The 24,440-nt window shown below is 35.1% G+C and overlaps 1 protein-coding gene across 1 annotated transcript; it reads left to right on the top strand.

Moving 5' to 3' along the window:
- Positions 1-9,086: 9,086 nt before the first annotated feature.
- LOC124358772 lies at positions 9,087-11,198 on the top strand. The gene is made up of 5 exons (XM_046811069.1): positions 9,087-9,229; positions 9,533-9,628; positions 9,771-9,902; positions 10,782-10,985; positions 11,021-11,198. Exons 1-5 carry the CDS (start codon positions 9,118-9,120, stop codon positions 11,083-11,085), a joined length of 609 nt encoding a protein of 202 aa, XP_046667025.1. The 5' UTR covers positions 9,087-9,117; the 3' UTR covers positions 11,086-11,198.
- The last annotated feature ends 13,242 nt before the right edge of the window (positions 11,199-24,440 follow it).

Raw genomic sequence — 24,440 nt, 5'->3', positions numbered from 1 at the left:
CGATGTAAATCCACATTGGTATATTGAAGCTCATACATAATATAATATCCGTAAAAATTTTGTATTTTGGCAGGAATAATTAACACCACATTAGTTGAAACGTTCATAATTGATGGAAATTTAAACACTGAAAATATTTAGAAATGCTTGTCAATCAGACTATGCCTGCACATGTTTGGACAGGAGACCGGCAACATTTGGTTACAACAAGATGGTGCACCGCCACATTATGGCCGGAATGTGCAACAATATTTGACAATACTTTCCGAAGAAGGTGGATAGGTCGAAGGGGAGCTGTGGAATGGCCAGCAAGATCTCCTGAATTCAATCCTCTAGACTATTTCTTCTGGGGCCACCTGAAAAATTTAGACTACCAAACGAAGCCAAATGTATATTCTGTAATGAACAAGTAGTACATAGTAGCTGTATAATCGTTACAAGTATTGACATGCCTACCAGACTATATAAAATTTTGGTGTAATGGTACCGCCATTTAATAAAACCGGTATGGTATGGTACTAATTCTAAAAATATGGATCTTTTTTTCTCAATGGATCAATTTTTCTCTTAAGTCGATGTATTATTGTCATGTTATTTACAATATTGTTTGCGAATGATAACAAAGTATATTTTGAAAAGTATAACGGTTACTTGTTAGTATTAAATTAATGTGTACCTCTGTTTAATACATACGCGCTTTAATATTAAAAAGTTATAATACGTTTTTCTTCCTCCCTGGCATCATATTAGGTATATTGTAACATATACGTACTTGAATTCCGTGCGCTCCACTACCCGTGTGTTATTTTTATTATATCTGATTGAGTTCATTTATAAGTCTAGATGAGTTCCTGTAGTCGACACTATATACATCGTCTGATATCAAACCTTTCTTACCACTCAGTAGCTAATCCCATCGTGTAACTGTAGAATATTTAGCGTATCAACTATACTATGTAATCGATTTGTTAATTACATGTATAAGTTGTTGGAAGAGGTTTGTTTGCATTGGATAGTTTTAACAGTTTAAATTAATCTATGGTCAAATATAAATGGAATGAAACTCAAATATTCTAACTACAACTACAGAAACAACAGTGAGGTAGTCTCAGGTAAAGGCTCGGGTGAGGTGGTTCCTTCCTCGAAATGGTGTCGTTAGCAGACAATCGTTTTATTGCAACCGGTCTCGAGTTTGCGTGTCCCTTCTGAATGGGTCTAATGAAATTACGTGGAAGGGGTTATAAAACTATTCTCAGAAATTCGTGAGGGGTATTGGGTAAAGAGATAAGTCTACACAATAGCTTTTCTTCCATATTATAACATCTGCTCCTACCTACCAGGTATCAGCAATAAGATACATTTCTCAAGCCTCAACCACATCTGACACTGAAATATTAGCAAAAATTAGGGAAACCCCAATGTCCTAAATCACATGACATTTAAATACAATACAACCATGCGATATAATAACTCTAAATAAGATTCACATACCCTGAATAAATTGAGTGATTACAAAAAATCCTCAACAATAGTTAAAAACTTTACAATAGTAAAAATATTGATGACACATTTGAAAATAAATTGTTGCAGATACAAACAGAAATAAACAGAATGCAAAATAATGAATGAAATTTAAAATAATTAGTTTTTTTAAATATATGTGAGGTTAAAAAAAGTATATCGTTAATTAGCCTACAAATTTTACTTATTATTTTCATGGATATAAGAGGACAACGTCATTTAAAAAGTGCGCAAAAGAGAAGCAGTAATATTTATGTTATAACTTCTGATATACCTGGCAGCAACGGAAGTTGCACAATGAATTTTAAGCTATCACTTGTTATAATGCTTTTAATTTTTCATGTTTTAAAAAGAATGAAGCTTTGGAGTACCAAATTCCAAACAACGTTTGAACATTTTACGATGGATACAAATCTAGTTTAGATAACCTTGATACTTAAAAATATAAAACCACTTGTCACTCTAATGTGAAACAGCCCTTCCGACCATAGTGTAAGAAGAGCTGTGTTATGTGTTGTCAGTCTAGTTAAGATTCATGTAACAATTGATTTGATGAATAAAAACATGTTTATTTTAAAAGTTAAACTCATGTCAATAAAATCTATTCAACAAGTTTGATAGTGCAAGTTTGTTAAAACAGACTTTTTATTTATTTACAAGCAGCTACACGGCTTATCGCGCAATTCCTTAGGCTTCTTAGGCACATGTGTGAGCACTTTTGGTTCGAGTGAATTATATTTCCGACGTCAATGTTGAGTTTGCCTTGTTACATTGGCTTGCCGACATTTATTGCATTGAATTTGGTAAATCACATTTTTAGATTCACAATACTAGTTGCCAATGATAGGATGTGTCTTACTTGTTTTGCTACTAGTGAATTTTGACGAATTTGGTTAAGATTTTACAAATCAAACATCTTGGTTTGTTACATCGATGTGATACTTTTTGTTTTTACACAAACACACACACACATACATATACTTTAACCGGTGTACAAAACACATGGATGTATAGACATTTTGCGAATCACCACTACCGAGCGAAGACTTCCGTTCTCACACGGTTTCGAAAAGGAAATACTCCCACGCCTCCTAATTGCTCACCCGGTTTTGGGTCAGTCTAGCTCTAGATTCTGTAAGGGTGGGTCAGTCTATGAGTATATTTTTAAAATGGAGGAAGAAGTTATTGAGTGTGTAGGCATTAAAGGCGGGAAGTTGTTTTCAAGTGGTGATGGATACTTTTATGCAGTGTCTGTGAAGAAAAGTGCTGGAATAAAATACCTTCGGTGTAAAACTCGACTTTGTCGTGGTGGCGCTAAATTGGTTCAAAATAGAGATAGAAAAAATTCTCGAAGCAACAACCCAACATTCTGATGGATGTGAGCCAGATGTCCTTTTTTTAGACAGTTTGCGTGTAAGAAACATTATTATGGAACGCTATTCGAAAGAAACAACGCCATTGAAACGCATTTTCAACGAGGAGTGCAACAGGTAAGTTTTAGGTTGTACTGTTGTAGGTAAAACTAGAACGTTCGTACTGAACATGCAGTAACTCAGTAAACTTCTAATCACTGTAATCAAGACATGTTAATTCAAAATTGAGTTACATACATTTATTGAAGTGACAACTTCATGCTCACCATAATAGTACCAAATATGACTAATATAGCTAATAATCAATATCAAATTAAAAGTTAATTGAATTTTATTCTTAACTTTGTCACTTATAATGATAAAATAGGTTATTATTGATATTTATTTATATATATATCACAACAAGACTTAAATAAATATCAATAATAACCTAATTTATCATTATAAGTGACAAAGTTAAGAATAAAATTCAATTAACTTTTAATTTGATATTGATTATATATATAGCTAGTGCTGATATATAGTTAAGAAAAACATTTTAATTAGCTATATAAGCTTATAAAAAATAATATTAAAAAGGAATAATTAATTTAAATGAAACACTGCTGTGTATTATATATTTTTAAAAATAACAGACATTTCAATAGTGGTATTATAAACCAAAACTTTCATTGATATTTACTTCTTTTAGTTTTTTACAATTCGTCAGGATAATCTTTAAATTAGTAATTATTCTTAAAAACAGTATACTTACAATTCTAAAGGAATTTAAACATTATTTTGTTCCTAAATCCATTTAAATTCCAACCAATCTTAGTACACCTGCTACAATACTTATATTCATAGCCTTTCCAGGATGATACACTATTTGATTGAAAAGTTCTGGTGTCATTTATTTTTGGTATTGTTCATTTTTAGAGTGGCTCCAAACATTGCTGCGCAGTTGTCGTACTGTCAAATTGTCAGTACTATGAAACGAATGAGGAGGAAAAATGTTCCTCCCATTCCAACAGACTACCGGCAACTTAATGAGTACATGAACGGGAGATTTTCAGATGAAGACGGAACACACTACTACCATACTGTTTTAGGAGAAGAAGATACATGTATGGTATTTGCTAGCGTAAGTATTCCATTGGTTTATATGTGAGGTTTTATTTAGAAAAGATTAAGTTACTTTTATTAAGGCATTTGCCTTTAAGTTTTTGTTGAACTTATAAGTACAAAGTGAATTTATCTTCAGGTGTTAACCTTCAATTTTTGGTTGAAGCCGTTTTAATCTGTAACTTTCATTTGAATGTTTAAAGGTGACATAACAACCCATGTGTTATGAGTTTACATTAGAGTAGGTAAATGTTTAAGGTATAGAACGTTTTTTAACTACCGATTGAAATTTTTACGTGTCAGGATTTTTATATGTATATGATAGTGTAAAAATTGCCATTTTAAATACTTGATTCTATAAGTTCCCTTTAATGAGGAACGCTACAAGAATAAACAATAAATTCAATATATATCACTTTATTGAGAAGAATCAACTTTGTAATAAAATATTATGAAAGGATGGGTATTGAAACATAATATTGTTTTCAGATATTTCGAAACTCAATGGATTAATACTGTAGGACCCACTTCATTCTCTGTGTATGGACAGCCCCGCCGGACCAACAACTGCTTGGAAACGTTCCATCACCAACTGTTTGATTGTGTTGGTAAAGCCCATCCAAATATATGGGAGTTTACAGGTTAGGAAATATTTATATCTATATATACCAATTTGAACCTTTCAATCCAAGCCGCTTTAAAAAATGTCAATTAAAAATCCGAGTAATACAGTTTATAAATTTACCGAGAATTCCGCAACTATTCTGTCCTTTACCAAATTTGTTAAAAAACTATTTACGTAGGACATTTTTATTTCAATTTATATTTTAACTGAAAGTGTTCGCTTTTTTTTTTTTTTTTCCTTTGGGATATTGGGGTGGATTCCTAGATCCTCACACGTCAACCTGAGCTTATTGTGTGCCCCTTTGATGTTAGAGGGGTAAGCCTATCTTCGTGCCCTTAATTAGGCGAAGAAGCATTTCCCCGATACTAGCATCTGGTTCGTCGCCTGGTTGTTTATCACCGAAAAGAGCCCTTCTCCTTGCTCCCAGTCCAGTATTATGTGTTTTGCAGTCTCTTCAGACTTATTGCAGAGTCTACACTCCGAGTCCTCATTTCGTAAACCTAGAGTGTTTAGGTGTTTCCTGAAGTGGCCGTGTCCAGTGATCAAGGCAATCACTTGCTTAACCCGATCCCTCCCCAGCCCCATCAGCCATCTGGTGAATCCGGAGCTAGAATCGGCAAGCAGTCTTTTGCCGAGTGCTTGTCCTTGGTGACTCTGCCACCGCAAGCGGTGTGTCTTCCTGGACCATTTGTTTATACTTTGATAAGCGGCTGACTTGCTTATACCACAACTCGGTTCTGGACCGGTGTATGGCATGCTTGCTCCGCTTTTGGCAAGCCTGTCGGCGCATTCGTTGCCACCTATGCCTGTGTGGCCCGGTATCCAACCAAGACGCACACAGTTGCGTGATCCAAGCTTGCAGAGAGTGTTAAAGCACTCCCACACAAGCTTGGATGAAATGCTGTTGGAGTCAAGAGCTTTAAGAGCTGCCTGACTGTCTGACATTATACAGATGTTCATTTCCTGGTACCTTCTGGTGAGGCCTAGGTTGGCACAGGCTAGGATACCATAGATTTCGGCTTGAAATATGGAGCAGTTCCGACCCAAACTGCCGCTAAGGGCAGTTCTAGGGGATTGACTAAACACTCCATATCCAGTTCTACCCTTAATAAGCGAGCCATCCATGTACCAGACAAAGCTCTTTCTTATTGTTGGGATGTTATCTTGCGATTTCCACTCATCTCTGGAGTAGAAGTCAACAGAGAATGGCTTATTGAATACGAACTCCGTTCTCATTGTGTCGGAGACCATTTCGAGAATAGCGCTTGGGTTTACAGCTTCAGTGATGGCGCCATGGCTCGCGTTAGACGCGCCATTCCTCCACAAGCCAGCAACCATCAGCCGATAAGCTGACTTACGCGCTTCAGCTTTTATATGAACATCAAGAGGTAGAAGTCCTAAAGCCACCTCGAGGGTCGCTGAGGGACTGCTGCTCCTGAATGCTCCGGTTACAAAGATTGTGCCAAGCCTTTGTAAGCTTTCAAGCTTGGCTTTGGCAGTTACCTGATTCACCTTTGTCCACCAGACTAATGAACCATAAGTGATTTGAGGCCTTACAACTGCTTTGTAAAGCCATAGTGCTATATGGGGTTTTACGCCCCATGAGATTCCTGCAAGTCTCCTGGACGTCTTGAGCGCCCACTTTGCTTTGTGCAGGATATTATTAAGATGATCATTCCACGTAAGCTTATGGTCTAGAGTCAGTCCTAAATATTTGACTGTCTTTGACCACTCCAGCTGAGTGGATGCGAGTTTCAGCCTAGAAAGAGACTCTAGGTTCTTTTTTCTAGTGAATGGTACAACTACTGTCTTAGAGGGATTTACTTTCAGTCCCTCTCCCTGACACCAGTTGTGTACATGTTGAAGGTTGGTATTCATGATATCAACAACAACATTTGTGTATTTTCCCTGTACCATAAGGACTATGTCGTCTGCATATCCTTGGACATAGATTCCGTTGTTAGTAAGGTCCTCAAGTAGACCATCTACTACTAGATTCCACAGTAGAGGTGACAGGATGCCTCCTTGAGGACATCCCCTTGTGGGTGCGATCACAAGCGATACTTCATTGAGATCGGCCCTGATCCGTCTGGAGCACAGCATGGCCCTAAGCCACCGGCACAGAGCTGGCTCGAGGCCACGTCGCTGTGCTCCACTTACCATTGCAGTGAATTTGGCATTGTCGAAAGCTCCTTCAATGTCTATGAAGGTGCACAATGCCAATTCCTTGGCGGACAGGCTATCCTCAATCCTACTGACTAATTGGTGCAGTGCTGATTCACAGGATTTGCCTTGCTGGTATGCATGTTGGTTGCGATGAAGGGGAGTGTCTGAGAGAACTCCCTTTCACAGGTGCCTCTCCACCAGTCTTTCTAATGTTTTCAGTAGAAACGAAGATAAACTGATGGGACGAAAAGATTTAGGGACAGAGTAGTCCGCTCTCCCTTTTTTAGGGATGAAGACCACCCTTTTGAGACGCCAGACTTGTGGTATGTACCCATAGGCTAGGCTCGCCCTGAATAGTTCACATAGAAGGGTAAGGAGATTCTCCGGCCCTTGTTGAAGCAGGGCCGGAAAGATTCCATCCCCTCCTGCAGATTTGAAAGGGGCAAATTTAGAAATTGCCCATTTGGCTTTAGAGAGAGTGACAATCCTTCTGGCAATGGCCCAGCTACCACGACAAGCTCTTGGCCGTGAGCCTGCCTCGTGATTACCAGACGTTCCAGTGTCGTCATTCTCAAAGATACAATCAGGGAAGTGAGTCTCAAGGAGAAGTTTGAGGCTATCACTAGACCCGGAAGTGTGTTGACCTCCCTGGGACCTTAAAGATCCCAAGTGACCGGTTGGACTTGAGGCTAGCAAGCGTTGCAGTCTAGCTGCCGCGCTTAACTCATTTACCTTCTGTGTAAACTGCCTCCAGGAACTTTGTTTTGCTTTTTTAATTGCTAGGCTGTATTCTGTTAGAGCTCTATGATAGGACTCCCAGATACGGCTCCTTTTGCATTGATTGTACAGCTTCCTGACATTAGCCCTTTTGCGAGCGAGGTCTGCAGTCCACCACTTACTATTGGTTCGACTCTTCCCCCGTCGCAATGGGCAATTGTCATGGAAGCTATTGATTATAGCATTCTGCAGGTCAGAAGCTATCTGATCTATGTCTGTGAAGCATCGCACCCTTCCGCCTACCGATCCCAACTGTGACTGAAGGTCAGACTTATATCCCAACCAGTCAGTCCTCCTGGGATTACGATAGAGGACCTCTGCAGCCTCATCTTGCAAGTTAAAGAGGATATACCTGTGATCCGATAATGAGGCCTCTTCGCTTACGTGCCACTTATCAACCATTCCAAGTATTCCTTGTGTGCAGATTGTTATGTCAATAACTTCTTGTCTAATTCGTGTTGCGAACGTAGGGCGGTTACCTTTATTACATATAAATAGGTCCCTACTTAGAAGAAATTGTAAAAGTGCCTCACCTCTAGGGTTAGTGTTGGTGCTGCCCCATCCAGCAGTGATGGGCGTTGGCGTCACAACCTAGAAGAAGTTGTTGACGTCTGGCTTGTGCTTCTTCCACCAGGAGCTCTAGGTCTCTTGATGGAGGGAGTTCCCTGGCATCATATGGCAAGTATACGGAGCCTACAATTGTGCTCTGCACTATACCTCCATTCTTCCAGGTCAGTGTGCCCACAGTGAGATCTCTGGAGCAGAATTCGTTGAGGGTTAGAAAATCCAAGCCTCTCCTCAACAGGATGCAGGTTCTGACATTCCTTAGAGAGGTACAGTAAATTAACTTACCTTTAGAAATCCTCACTAAAGAATAGTACAAAATTAGAAAACGACTAGACCTATAAATCAAATAACGTAATGCTCAGTCGACAATAAACTGTGTACTTAGTTGTCATTTAAATTCAGAAGCCAGTGGCAACACAACTGATATTTAGTTCTGTATAACGTTCAGTTCTCAACTGTATAAGACAGATCTATTCTTTGTGATACATCAAGTAAAAGTGTCCCTACTATATGTATTAGTTAACAAATTACATGTTAAAGACCTAAAACAGGATGTGGGGATTGTACGCAAATATATTTTATGTCTGTATATACGGATGTAGAAATTAAGTACTTACTTGGGTAATGGTTCTTATGAAATAAAGAATTCAATCAATAACTGTAATTTAACAGTGCGAAGGGTTCTAAGTGTTAGCTGATACAAGTTTATATAGCATTCGTGTATTATTATAATTTATTAGTGTATTACCTATTTGGTATTTTTTTCCCCACATATACGATTTTGTTCTATCATTTTAAGTATATGTGACAGAGGCGTTACGTGGTGTTGCTGGTTCTACGGTGCGTGACTACGCTAGATTACAGAAAGGAATTAGGCTCATCCAGTACAGGAAGAGGAAATGGGTTCTTCAAGATCGAACCTTCATGAATGCTCAAGAACGAATTGTCTTTGGCCAAATATCTGTATTTGGATTTCTAAGTGAAATGAGTCACCACGTTGGTGTGCAACGCCCACTAACAACAGTTGGAGGTGCAGAAGATGAACAACTTGTTTCTCTTGGTGACTGTCTTCCAAATCATACAGTGCCTTCAGAGGGTAATTGTTTATTAAATAACATTTGGTTATATTCATAATAAAATTTAATATAAAAAAGTTATTTAAATATATAAAGTAGGTTGTATCATATTTATACTATGTGGCTGTACATAAGAGATCATCAACATTATAATTCTCATGTAATCAGTATCCAGCTTTTCATAATTAACTTTTTTCGATAGTTACATTTTAAAATTGATTTTTACTTCATTTTATACAAATAGTGGGAATAAAATGTATACGGAATATACCAATACGGAGAAAGAAAGTATGCATAAATACGGTTATGTTGCTCTTTTGTAGAGAACCCAGGGGAGCAGAATCAAGTTTTTGATGAAGAGGTTTTGGAGCCTAATGTTGCTGGAAGGCGTCGGAGAGAAAACATCTATCAAGTTGAAGGTTAGTATAATCAGCTATGTGACCAATAATTTAAATCATTATTGCCTGTTTTAATTTCATTCATCATTTGAAAGTAACAACCATTCTTGCTAACGTAAGTTTTCAACATAATTTATAAGTAGCAAATTTCATTGTTTATTAGAAAACACAAACCAAATCGACGGTGCTAATGTATTGGGTCTACCGGAAGCTAGAGCACGTAGGCCGACGAGCAGTAGAAGAGGAAGGGGCCGAAGGACCAGAGGTAGAAGAGGAGGTAACCACCAAATTGAAGGTTAGTGCAAATAGATAATTTCGATAAAACAATTAATTCAGTAGTACAAAGATAAATCAAACATAATAACTAAAGACTATTTTTCGTCCAACTAGCTTCATCAACAAAGGCGAATAGATACGTTTTTGAGAATTTTACTTATATCGCATAATATCCTCACTTTATTTAAACTCATTTATTTTTTGGTTACTTTACGGAATTCCAATTTGCACTGTAAAACTCTCCTGTTTTTATATATTTGTAAATGGCAACCTTCGTTTAGTAACTCTCGAAAATCTACTTCAGTCTGAAAGCGACTACTTCCGGCCCTTGTAATTTACTTTCAGCCTAAGCTTTTTCCAGTGCCATAGATGAGTTTGTTTTTTTACGGTGTTGGGGGAATCCCTACCTACTTCCGGCATAAGAGGAAAATCCTTATTAAGTTCAAACAACATTCTAAAATAATCGTTTATAAGGTTTTGCGTTGTGAAGTCTCGTTTTATCGGCCTCTTATCTAGGAAAAAATGGATCGTTGAGGCATATTAGTTTTTGTTTATCTGTTTTTGCTTAAGCCATTATTAAAATTCCATATACCATATCAATGCCAAGTAGTACAGCATTTAAAAATATTTACAGCATTTACTTTTAAATAATATTAACAATTCAATAGATGCTTTAAATTTGTCACTGATGCAATCTGGAGTAAAAGTTATATATTATTAACTTTGTATTTGCTCCCTGTTCAAGCACTGTATTAATATTTTAAAACATTTAAATGTAAACAGATATTTCGGTCTATATGTCAAACTTCAGCTGAAAATGTCAACAGCTCTTTAGGGATTATTTTGTTAAGATTGCTTTTGACATAGTTGAACTACATTTTCTCATGCAATTTTTCAGATGTGACTCCGCCACTGGCTGAGATGCAGCGAGCACAATCCGACGTAAGACCATCGCGGTACATAAATTACAGGCTCGTGCCGACCATCAATGACACTACTGAATTCATGACATCTCATGAAATCGAGCGGCAGATTAGCGAAATAAAAATGGGCCTCGCTGTAAACGACGAAGGGGCTTCAGAACCAGGAAGTGGAGACACGCGTTGCAACGTGTGTCTTACAATGAAGGCAACCAGGATGGCCACACCTTGTGGACACAATGTAGTGTGCAGGCCGTGCGCCGTCTCTATGACCGAGGATGAAACATTTCATCAGGTCACAAATGGCGATGGAACTATTTTTACAACACATATACGCCTGCCACTAACATGTCCTATTTGTAGAGCAATTGTTGGTGCTTTTGTAAAACCATTTTAATCGTATCTTTACCGTTTTAAAACAATGTAGGCTAACAGTAAAATATATTGTTCTATTAAAAGTGTCTAAAAGAATGGTTTGTTTCTTTGCACAACTAGTTCGTAGTTACCCGTATTACGAGTATGTATATCTTGGGTCTTTTTCGTTTAAGGGCCAGCACCTTACAAACATACTATACCTGACTGACATTGCATTTAATCGTTTTTTTTTTTTTTTGTATGTTATTAGTTCCTAGGGCAGTAGTCCAGGTACTACTTCTAGTATAAACTCGTCTTATCTTATCAGTGATAAACGCGCGCCGCTTATCTTTTGCCTGTAATGAAACCTGCGTTAGTTCTGTCTGCGTTTTGTGAGTCATGGCGTGATCTGGGCTTGGACTTTACAAGCTCGAGTTAATTTTTTTTCTAAAAGAGCAAGCAGCGGGCAAGCATCGCGTTATCTGAGTTTTGAATAGGCAAGCTAGGGTCTTTTGTGCTAGCCCTTAAACGAAAAAGACCCTATATCTTATATTTATTGCAGCGTTTTATATATTTTTGGGCTATCTAATCCTATAATGTATATATCTATTATATATAATATAATTTCAGTTTGTTCTCAAGATGTCCTGTGAACAGAAATAAATTATATCTTTCCAGCCCTCATAGGCTTTACTGCGTTCGGCCAATAGACACCTTTATACTTTAATTGCTTATTTATGAAACAGGTGTAAGCATTATTACAGATTTTGAAGACTATTTTATTTCATCTATACTAATAGATCCAACTCTAAATAGCGAAACATTATCCGAAAACACATAAATACTTTTCCAAGTTTTTTCCAAACTGCAGACATAAGCATTTTCACAAACTAGCTATTAGCATGAGCTTTTTATAAACAAACACATGTTATTTTGGAATAAATATTAAAATAAAAATAATTTATATATACTATCTGACATAATTAGTTTATATAGTTATTGACAGTAAACTTTTTAAGAAAGGAAAAGTTATTTGTTAAAACGCCTTTAACATTGCAACATTAAAACAAAAATATTTGAAATGTTTATCTATTTAGTCAACTTTTTTACTATTTTCGAGGGAACTGCAGAGAGTAAGTTAACTGTTAAAGGTAATAATTTTAAAATTTATGTTATTGGGGGATATTTTCGTTTTCTAGCCATTTTCCAACTTCTTTTCTTTACATAATACTATAGGTTTAGTTATATTTAAAACATTTTCATAAAATATGCTAAACATGCTGTATTTATGTAGTGTTTTTCAATTGGTAAAAAATAAAATAATTAAAGTACAAAACATAAAATTATAACTGTTAAACGTATAAATTTTAACATTTTGGTGATTGTGTTTGGAAATGACGAGTGTATCAAGGGAAGTAACATAATCTAATTTAAAGAGAATGTAATTAGAAAAATATTGATTGAAAACCGTACTTCTAAAATTACTATTAACGTCGGGAAGCTGGACGAGATATAGCCAGACATTTGTCTACTTCGTAGTTGATGAGAGAGAAATTCGCTTTATTTGTATTACTAAATACACTGACTGAAATAACCTACTGACTAAATTATACACACCCAAACGTGTTTTCACTGCTCAATTACTAAAATAACCGCATATGTATGTAACGGTTAAAAAGGCTCAATACTTAGCCTATTACTGCATTTTTCAATAATTTAAGTGATACAATTGTATCAATACTCAATGTTAATTGTTGTTGTCAATTAATATATTTTATTTGTTATTTATGCTGGTTATATTTTAACAATTTCACGTTTAGTGGTTGTTATTAAAATATGAGTACAATTTGTTGCATGTAACACTAGCTAACCTCACTGATACCCTTAGATTCACACGCAATTTTGCTCGCATGACAGATGCGTCAAGGAGACATCCTTTTTAATGGCAAAGCAGGCATTTCCGACATAAATGGTGTTATGAAAGAAAATTCCACGTATAAATCCATTTTACACTAATTACACGTGACAGTAAAGATGTTTTAGAATTCTGAAGTCGGAAGTGAAACATTTCTATTTGCACTATTTAAATAATTGAAATTTTGCTTGCTTGATCAGTTTCAAAGATTCCACTATTAATGAATTGTTAATAAATAATTTCAGGTCAATGGGTAGAATACTGAGGTCTAAGTCCATAGCCCTTTTGCAGTGGACTCTTGTAGTACAGAGCCCTTAATTAAAGCTGGAACGTTAATATATAACATGTCGTAATTCTTTAATTATTTGTTCCTTTAGACTAAGTATATGGTTAGATCTCTGGTGATTTGAAAATAATAAATAGTATTTAGTATTTATATCTTTTAATTTAACTATAAACTGACAAATCAAATAATAAACCCCAGGGATTACATCGAATCATAATTTTAAGAGCTAATGCTAGAATCACAAACTAGCAAAGAAGAATAACAAAATGCTAGAAGGGGCATTTTAAAATTATAATAACATTTTGTACCACATGATTTCTATATGGTGGTTTGAAACGGAAAAAGAAGTTTTATGACGTAACTTTTAACATATTTTTAGATTCCATAATTCATTTTTAGTCACATTCTCATACATTTGGCATGTAACTTTATAGGGATTATTTTCAATTCTCCTGTTTAAAAGATGTATTGACGACACCTTCTGTCGGCATAGTCGAAATGTAATTCTCCTCATGTAATTCATTTTCTACAATGAAGAATGGTTAACTGATGGTAGCCACTTAACCTATTCTTACAGTTAAGATTATCCTTAGACTACTAGATACGATTATATCTTAATATATTAAATCTTAATCCTCTAAAGAAACTCTCCATGACTTCTTTTTCACCTCAAACATTATTAATAAGCATAAATGTGTATGAACATGTATATATCAATATTCCGTGCAGGTATTAGAAGCATTTATAAAACTTCAAGTATCAACTTTATTCAATCCACAAAGTAAATTATTTATAAATTAAGAGATACAGATAGAGTTAACGTATTGAAATTAGAAGAGGAGTGAACGAAAAATAAAAGAACAATTTTGCTGTGAACAGCACTAAAATTCTATTCATTTTTTTAAATATTACAAATAAACTAATTTAAAAAAATGATATGTTTATTTGACATGAATTGTATACTTTATATAGAGAATCAAACTAATTCGTAAAGCATGTAATGTACGTTTTAAATTATGAACATTTACGTTTTAATAAGTCATTGTATACAAGCTAAATAACTACTGATTACTTTCAAAATTATATGTAATTTTGATCTACTATTATTAATTTGATCTATATTCTTGATATTTAGAATTGCTATTTATCGTTACAATTTCCATTTTTAATATTTATTTGTATTCCATTTTTATCACTCTTACTTCGTAATGTGTTATCATTACTGCTTATAAAGTATATCTGTAATGAAAGGGGTTTATATTAATATAGTTTTAAATTAATACAAAACAAATTATTACACATTAGTGACAAGAGAATAATGTACGCTACATCAATACGAGCGCAACATTCAGCGCCGTACGACTGTTGCGCGGCAACATCTCGCCACATTGTCCGGCTGTACGCATTTGACACATTGACCCTAGTAGACTAAAAGAACCTCTGAACAGTTTAAAGTAGGTCGTTGTCTCAACGAACCTCTTACTATATTTTATCCATTTAGTTGAAAAATGGGTTGTTGTCGCTACGACCCTTCTTCACATTGCTTATACATTTCTCCATTTTGGTCCGTTGACACAAAGAATGGTTGAGTAAAAGACCTGGTTCTCTCAATATAAACATTTAATATAATTTAGGGTCTTTGAGACAACGACCCGTCTTTTGAAATATTCAACTAAACAGCCAAAAAGTGGCGTTGTTGCTACGAACCCAGTTGAGTAATTGACCCTTTTCATTTATTTTACTGGGTCGTTGTCACAACGAACCTATGTAGAAAATCTTAAATATCAAAATGGGGTCGTTGTCTCAACGACCTGTAGACTAAATGACCCTGTCTTATTTGCTATTTTCTCAGAAAGGGTCGTTGAGTCAACGATTAGTAGTGTAAAAGACTATGGCCATAGCGGAGCGCTTTGTAATGTTGCATAATAGATTGAAGATTTAACCGCAATTTGAATGCAGAATATGCCGTACGACGTCCTTCTAGCAATGTGGCTGCTATCCTAGAAGAAGCAACTGCAACCACAATGCACGGACGTGGCTTCAACTGCTGACATGAGGAATGTCTTGCTAGTTGCACCAGGGGCATCCAGGAAATATAAACCACCGTTTCTATCATCAATTTCCTTCATTTATCATAAACTTCCTTTTGTTGGGGATTCATCAGGGGTGCATTTGTTTGAACTACTAAATCTAATTCCTGGTGATCATTTTCACGTTTCCGTTCAAATTCTCGATTAAATGCGTCATTCATTTCACGATTTGGCGATTTCGAGAGAATATGTACGCACGGAGTTCTGAGAACCATACTTCTGTAAAAAAAATAATAAAAAAACTCCTAAGGTTGGTTTTATAACATTCTTTATATTTGTAGCAAACGTATGATAGTAATTTTGATATCTGCATTGCTCTTCTGATCAAGAACGAGCATGGTTTATATTAGATAAATATTGCAGTTAAAGGTGAATTTTTACCAAAAATTTGAATTGTATTTTCTGGATAGTAAAGTCTATGCTTAACAGTGATTGCAGAAACTGTTGAAACAAAATTAGCTGTTTCCTTTAAGCTTAGTCTATGCTTTCAAACTATAAATGTAAAGAAATTTAAAATGGTAATTAAATTATATCAACAATGATATATACTTTTTGGACATCTTGTGTTGTTTGAAAATGGTGTCCCTTGAACGCCGTTTTGACTCTCTCTGAAAAAGTCGCTCGGTATCTAGTGAATAAGGTGGCTGTGGTAGTACTGAAATTTGAAAAATTACTGTACTGGCAGAGCAGTATACGTTTGGGGCATTATATATATATATATATATATATATATATAATCTAAGATTTGGTTCAGTGATTGAGTCTAATTCGAGCCTAGTAAGATTATTAACATTTAAAGTTGAATGAAAGTCACTAATTTTAACTACAAACTTTTCTGCATCAATTGCATTGTGTGACATAAGCATCCTTGAGATGAAAAATACCAATTATTAAAAATTCTTATACTGCTTCATAGGACCCAGTAATTTAACGTTGGGCGACATAAGCTATCGCAACCTCTTATCAGGGTATCATGATAACTGTAAGCTTCCCTGATATTACCAATAGTTATAAGTTTACGTAACTACTTATATTGCTGCATAGAAACTTTTTTCCTTTTTCTCGTTGCACAAGCCGCTTAGAAAAATGCACCTAGTCCTATAAGGACCTTTGCGCTGCTTCCAAAGTGACAGGATATTCTGGATGGGTAAGTTTGGGGGTAGAGGCCGCCTCCTGTCAAGATTCATGAGGAAAAGTTTAGGCACTAATCTTAAGCTATGTCACCTCAGAAGAAGGGAAAGCCAGCTCTGAACCAGCCTCTTCAGTGAAATCAGGCAGGGATGGCACATCCTTATGTCTAGTATTCTGCTGGAATCAATTCTGCTGTTCCCACTTAGTAACACCGAAACAGCAATAACTAAGTCAGGCTCACTAAGCTGGCCACTCTAATCAATGTATAAATAACCAAACTGCAGTCTGGTGATGCTTGGCAGTCTGTAACCAAATTCAGGTTACATTTCAGACAGGTGAAATAATATACAACTTTTACTTTTCATAGTCTGCCTATTTTGCTCTGTTGAGTACCGTACAGAGCTCGGTGCTCAATCCCTTACTAACATCTCTGTCCCTAACTACTGGTCGATTTTAACGTGTTTCGACTTATTTTGAGGGGTTTAAAACAAAAAAATTCCGGTTTTCAGACTATTCCCGGTGGTTTTAAGGTAAAAGCCAACTACGTGCCAAATTTCGTGTTTCCAGCGCTTCTAGACATTTTTACTGATTTCAGATTGAATCTCTTCTTAGTTGATAGTTAATCTCCTGGTCTCCCTATTGATTGATTTTTGATTTGATATTGATGATGATTTTTCCTTTCCTTTCCGATTTCTTTTCTCACTTTTTACAAACACTACAGTTCCTCTTCATTTTTGTCTTACTAGTTTAAGTTTATTTTAGAGCAGCTAGCTCTGTACGGTACGTAAGAAGGCAAGATATGCAGGCTCCGGTTAGGAAAACCTTTATATTATTTCACATGTTTTGAATCGTTTATTTATTGGAGATTATTCTATATTCTAAGTTGATAGTAATCACAATTATTTTTATCCTACCTTGAACGGTTCAGTTGCAAAGGGTGGGTGACAGCAACATTAGTAGATAGGGAAAAAGTGAACATCGTCTTTTGTTTAAATTTTCTCGCTTTCTTATTGGTTTCAGATTGAATCTCTTTTCACTTGACAGTAACCTCTTAGTTTACCTATTCATATACGAATTTGCACTCCTTTCCGTTTTCTTTTCTCGCCTTTAACAAACACTACAGTTCCTTTTATATTTTGTATTACAGTTTATTTAACATAACTATGTCTTTCTCTTGTGTTGTGAAGGGCTCCTTCCATCAGGGAGACGAACAGTTATTTCCTACGAGCAAAAACGCTCAGTGCACTTCGAATTCTGCTTGTGCCCTTGTATGGAAGGCCCTTGGTTTTGAGTTTTCTTCAACGGCCATCGATACGATTCTCATCGCTGGTGACTGTATTTACAGAACATTAAGAGATCAGAATCGTATGGGTGGAAATCGGTACTTGTGCACAGATGAACTTCCAGGCGAATTCTCCATCCAGGGCCAAACCGTAGCCGTTGAAGAAAATGTATTTGTGCACGATGCCTTATATCCTGTGACAGAGGAGGATATAAGCGAAAGTGTTATCTCTCTGTCCAATGTTTTAGAATCTCTGATGGCCGTGGAAAGTCAAAACATTGGATTTTTGTTTACTGGACAAACAGTGACAGTTGCTTTTTGGCGCTCTCAGGAACAACTGTACCTATTTGATCCACATCCAGTAAACGAAAATCGAACACATGATTTGGAAAATGATATCAACAACCTGGCACGGCTCTTTCAGTGTGATACTTTTCCTGCTTTGGCCTCGTTGTTGTTGTCCAATGCTGCTCTTGATGGATCTGTAAGACAGTACTCTATTACTAGACTCACATTTAGATCATCAACATTCAGTGAAAATATACAAAACCTCACAATGCACGAAACCGCTAACAATTCCGCAATAAAACCTAAAGATTTTGGAAGACCCAAGAAAATAAAACCTGGACGCCCGAAAATACTGAAAACTACTAGAGAAGAGCAAGTGAGAGAGGCAAAAAAGCGATACTCTCAGCAAAATCCTGAAACCAATCGTGATGCTGTTCGTCGTTATACCGAGAAACATCCCGAGGTTAACAGAGCCGCAGTTCGGCGCTACGAAGATCGACAAGCCGGCGCAGGTCAGGACAGGGTTCAGGTATTTCGTCTGATGAAACCAAAGATCAGCGAATTTCGACATTTACCTAACTCACTTGCTCGAAATATTGTTACACAAGGGCCTATGGCTTCCGCTCCAGTGTGCCATAGGCCCTTGTGAGTATCTCTATCTGTACCCTATTATCGCTGTTGGTTGTTGGAGTTGGTTCATTCTATTGGAAATCCTTAAGCTGTCGACATCATGCCGATGTATGGTTTAGCTCTTAAGTAAGTTAATAAGTATGTTGACAATGTATAATCTAAATGTAAAATTGTTAGGAAAATTCTGCTTATCGGCTTCCAAAATACTTATTTTCATGTGATCTAGTGCATGAAAAATAAATACAACAAACCATGTAATGACAAAATCCATGCATTTAGCACAATTTATTGGCAACACAATGATCATTGTGTGATCACGGAGAGCTCGAATCGAGATTGCACTGTGTAGAAGGGTCAGCTCATAGTGTTCTTTAATCCAAGCTGGCTTGGCCATTAACTATGGCAATCAACCGGCACGTCCCTGAGGGTTGACATTCCTAATTAGTTTGCAAAACAAATAGGAATTATTATTACATTATTATTATTACTCGTATTATTACATTGTGGCTTTATTTGATGGGAAAGGACTTGTTGAAAAAGATAGATTCCACAAACAAACTTGGTGCTATTCTGTCATCTCCTGGATCTAGTATTGGCTCAATCTCCACCAATGAGTTGGTGTGTCTTTTCAGATGAAAGCTAGTGATGCGCTAATCGAGTAAATTTGTTAATCGAATAGTTGTTATTCGAATAATTTTGTTAATCGAATAATTTATTCGTTTGAATCTGAAATGAATAATATGAATACATTCCAATCCCACGGTACTGCGCCGTATCGCGCGGTTAGGGCGGAAATGAGTCATCTCCTTCCCTGCCCTCTCGCCACAATTCCTAGAATAGGGCTCTCTATATAATATTTCGTTACTAAAATGTTACTTGAGTATCAGACATCAGTTCAGTTCTTGTCACTTGTCTGACCACATACGTGACTAATTTAACATGTTTGTTGTTGAGATTAAGTTATAGTATTATTTTGTGTTTTGTTTTTTCTGTATTTGCTGTGAATAGTGTTAACTGTTAGACTCCTCAAAATGAGCAGGAAAAAGTCTGAAGCGTGGGAATATTTTTGATCAAAAGGAACAAAATAGTGTTATTTGCAGGCTGTGTAAAAAAATCTTTGAAGTATCAAAATAATACTAGCAACATGAGGTCCCATTTAAAATTTAAACACCCACACACTTTAAATTTTAACGAATCAAATATTAGTTTGTGAAAGTGGTGAAATGTCCTCCGAACCATCTTCCTCCTGCAGCCAACACAATCTACATCCTCTTCAGCCTCTGTAGCATCTTTGGAGTCATCTGAGCCCTTAAAGAAACGCCCTCGGCAGCTTAAACTGACACAAGGTAACCCAAAAAACGTCATTATCTCAGTCGGAGAAAAAGTTCTATTGATCGAACACTCGTTAAAATGATTGGTGTAGACCTGCAACCTTTGTCAATAGTGGAGAATAGAGGTTTTAAAGAGTACTCTAATAAACTTCAACCGTTGTTTGTACACACTTCCTTCAAGAAAGACATTAACAAACACAATCATTCCAAGTATTTGCAATGACATTTCTTCATACAATTAGATCAATGCTTAGTGAAACTGAGAGTGTTGGTATAACAACGGACATTTGGTCCTCGGATTTAAATGAGTCGTATTTTACAGTGACATGTCATTTCATTTTTAATGACGAACAAAAAAAAATGTCGTTCTTGAAAACAAAGGAAATTCCTGGCAGCCACACTGCCGTAAACTTATCAAGTGCATTAAGCAAAGTTATTTTCATCATGGAATATTTCTGATAAAATAACAGCAATTGTTACAGATAATGGGTCCAACATAAAATGTGCTGTCAATGAGCACTTAAAAAAGACACACGTACCTTGTGTTGCACACACCTTGAATCTCTGTGTTACTGACACAATTGAAGACAATCCACCATTCAAAGAAATTGTAAAGAAGGCTAAAAACATAGTTACTTATTTTAAAAGTAGCAATTTGGCCGCAGACAAGTTAAAGGAGACGCAAAACTGAAATGAAACTTCCACTTTTAAAAGTAAAACAAGATGTGTCTACAAGATGGAATTCCACTCTAATAATGTTAAATAGATTGTTAGAAATAAGAACACCCTTATGTGTTGCTTTGTCACATTTACAAAAGTCTCCGGAAACCCTCGATGCCTCAGAGTGGCAGGTTGTAAGTGATTGTGTCAAAGTCCTCCAGCCTATGGAGACAATTACTGAAGAACTATCGGGTGAAACTTACCCTACGATTTCTATGGTTATTCCTCTAATCAGAAGCGTACAGTACGTCATCAAATCTTTGTCGCCAGAAACGGATGTTGCCATTTATTTAAAAAAACAAGCTTCAAGAAGTTATTCATAGGAGGTTCTCTGCGTGGGAACAAAATAAAATAGCTTCAAAAGCCACGTTTCTCGATCCGAGATTTATGAAAACTTCTTTTGGATTGAAAGAAAATGCTGATAGGGCAGAGAAGAAACTAATCATGGAAGAGGTGGAATTTAATATTAAAAATAAATCAGACTCTGTTCCTTCGTCAGAGGAAATTATCGAAGAAGTTCAGGAGACAGAAGAAACTGTTTCAGAGCAGGCTACGCAAGCAAAAACAAAACTTGCAAGGAGACAACATCTATGGAAATGGGTCGATTCGAGGATAGAAGAAAAGAAGAAAAATCAAGTATCATCTTCCATCGCAAGTACTGCTCTAAATAGTGCGGCATTACTTAGAACTTCCTCAACCAAAACCGTTGGGAAAAATCCTCTACCCTTTTGCCGTAAATACAAAGAGGTACTGCCTGAAATATACAATCTCCAAAAAAAAATATTTGTGTTTGCCCGCCACTTTCTGTTCCGTCAGAAAGACTGTTCTCAATTGCGGGACAAGTAGTAAATGATCGGAGAAACCGATTAAAGCCAAAAAACATTAACAACATATTATTTTTACATTCAAACTTGGAGTGAACTTTCCATTTGTGTGTTTTCACATTAATTTAACTTATTTTGTGCTGGTTTTTGAACCTAAACTTTAGTTTTCTTTGTTGCTTTCCTAAGTATTATTAACAGAAAAATTTATGTGTTTTTATTACTTTTAATCAATACTAACTGTTCATATTCTTGTTTGTTAAAATATTTTAATATTCACTGAATTTTATGCCTTTATTATTAATTTCCTTTAAAATGTAAGGAATAAAATTGTGTGTAATAATCCTGAAGTTTGTTCTCTAACATTTGTTTTACCCCGTTAACATTATTACTTAACAGTAAAATAAGTAATAAATAAAACATATCTGGTCAAATAAACAATTCCAACATTTTACTAACGAATAAAATACATCAATATTAATTTACTAATAATTTCAATATTTAATTTCATGAATTGGCAATTATTATTATCTTAAGTGCAATGCTATATAAGGTTAATTTTAAATAACAAATACGTAATTTTCTATATCTAAAACAACAAAATTAATACAATGTTTTAATTTAATGATAAATATTGTTCTTACTGATCAATCATAAGTGTTATTTATTCGTTCAACTCACATTTACAAACAGCTGAATGAATAAAACAGGTCCCATACTTCCCCCAAAGAAAGAATAATAATTTGAGCGAATAAAACTAAACGCAAACGGCCGCAACCCGTAACAGTTTATTCAAAACAATTATTCACCCAAATTATTCGAATAATTTTAAAATAATCGATTAATTGTATGGCAAAAAACTATCGAATAACGAATAACTTTTTTATTCGAATAACCCATCACTAATGAAAGCAATGAGTGAGATTAACTTATCCTTAAATTAGTTGAACATTTAATTAATAACTAATAATATAAACGGTAATGTTGGTATAAAGCGACAATTTGTACTTTAGGTTTATATTGCAGGCTATGTAAAATATTAGCTGTTATAAGATGTTCAAATTATTTGATTAATAATTATTATTCAATTGGTTGTTTTCTTTCTACTCTTGCTATTTACAAGGAAATTAAGTTCATTAGCAAACAATCTGTGTTAATAATGTGGTGTATTTATTTTGTACTTCAATACGTAATATTCGTGAAAAGGGTTCATTTATTTTGTCCAGTGTATATGCAGTTTTTTACATTAAATTTATAAAATGTATACTGTTTATAAATTTCAGTTTTTAAACTTTTCATACAGTTTTATGTGATTTTCAACTTTTAAATTAGAGAAAATAATAAAAACTTTTCCTAAAAAACACTTGAAAAATATAGGTATAATACTAGAAAAAGATTTGATTCTATAAATGATTTTCAAAATATTTTCGGGGAGTCACCCTTGAAACCCCCCTCTCCACGACAGCCGTTCCTCTTTTTCCAACATTAGTTGGTCACTTTGAGATGGAAGTTTCAAGATGATTTCATTATCAATAGCTAACTGGATGTTATTTATATCTCAGGTGTATCTTATTATTATTATTATTGACTAATATAATAGATCTTTATGGAGCACACTTTCTTACAAAGTTTCTTCCATGTAGTTAAAAATTGAAATCATTTATACAATTCAATGTATTATCATCAAATGTTCGCCTCTCTATCCAATCGTAAATAATACAAGAGTAGTGATAATAACGACAATTTTGCTTTATTTAATATTTTGAGCGCTCATACGTAGTATACACAAAGTGATCTAATTTAGTAGTTTCCAATTAGCATGTACATTATTCAAATATGTAGTTTATGGTAATAAAATTAATCATGTCTTATTGATTGATTAATAGGCAGCTCAGCCACCTCCGGAAGTGGTTGAAAACAGTAACTACTACAAGACGAAGAATTTGTTTGAGGACTATCTTACACCTGATGTCCTGGACTGTGACATCGTAATCTGCACCGTTCTTACATCTATGAAGTAAGTTATATTTTAGGTCAGCATTTAGAATAATGCTGTAAGCCAAACCAGCTATAATGAAATATTTGTACACTTAACTCAACGTAGGATTCTGGTTTGGATCTTACACTAATCTACTTTTAATTATCTACTTCTATTTTATGAGCTCTTGGGAAGAGATTCTATCCCCCTAATCCTCCTTAGTTACATTACTGCACAGTAAAATATGTTTTATGTACGTACGTGTTTTATCTACCTATACTTTAGTTGTTTTTTATTGTTTTTTATGTAAAGTACAATTTATTTGAATTAATTTTCTGAGTTGTTTCCATACTTGAGTAATTATTGTTGTTTGTTAATCTTTATTTTTATTTTTTATGTTTTGGATATTTATAACTTGTTATATCTTTGGATACTTATTATTTATTATCAAATTTTTGTATACCTATTTTGTTACTTTATGTAAATTTTTCATCTGATTTTATTAATTTAATTTTCCGCTGTATTCTACCATCTATGCTTGTCTTTGTAAATTGGCTGCTGCCGTTGGAAATAAATAAATAGATAAATAGTACGTATTATTAAATATTTTGTTCTATAACTAATATTAATTGCAAAATCCTTTACTGTTACTCCTATTGAGAAATAACCAAGGGATAATTGAACCCTTTAGGTATTAATGATTTATTTAATGTTTTAGTTTCCCTATCTGGAGAATGAGATACAAATTAGTCAAATTTCAGCTTTCCCTGATGCTGGGAAGTAGGAATATTAGTTATTTTTTTGTGAGAAT

This window comes from Homalodisca vitripennis, chromosome 3 (assembly GCF_021130785.1).
Source record: "Homalodisca vitripennis isolate AUS2020 chromosome 3, UT_GWSS_2.1, whole genome shotgun sequence".
Classification (NCBI taxonomy): Eukaryota; Metazoa; Arthropoda; class Insecta; order Hemiptera; family Cicadellidae; genus Homalodisca; species Homalodisca vitripennis.
The sequence above is the reverse complement of the archived record's forward strand: the minus strand, read 5'-3'. Positions and strand labels throughout refer to the sequence as shown.

Excerpts from the sequence above, each read along its gene's own strand:
- LOC124358772 (XM_046811069.1), top strand. The coding sequence starts at position 9,118 with ATGAGTCACCACGTTGGTGTGCAACGCCCACTAACAACAGTTGGAGGT. Across the intron at positions 9,230-9,532 it reads TCATACAGTGCCTTCAGAGG|AGAACCCAGGGGAGCAGAAT; the intron begins GTAATTGTTTAT and ends GCTCTTTTGTAG. Across the intron at positions 10,986-11,020 it reads ACCAGGAAGTGGAGACACGC|ATGGCCACACCTTGTGGACA; the intron begins GTTGCAACGTGT and ends AAGGCAACCAGG.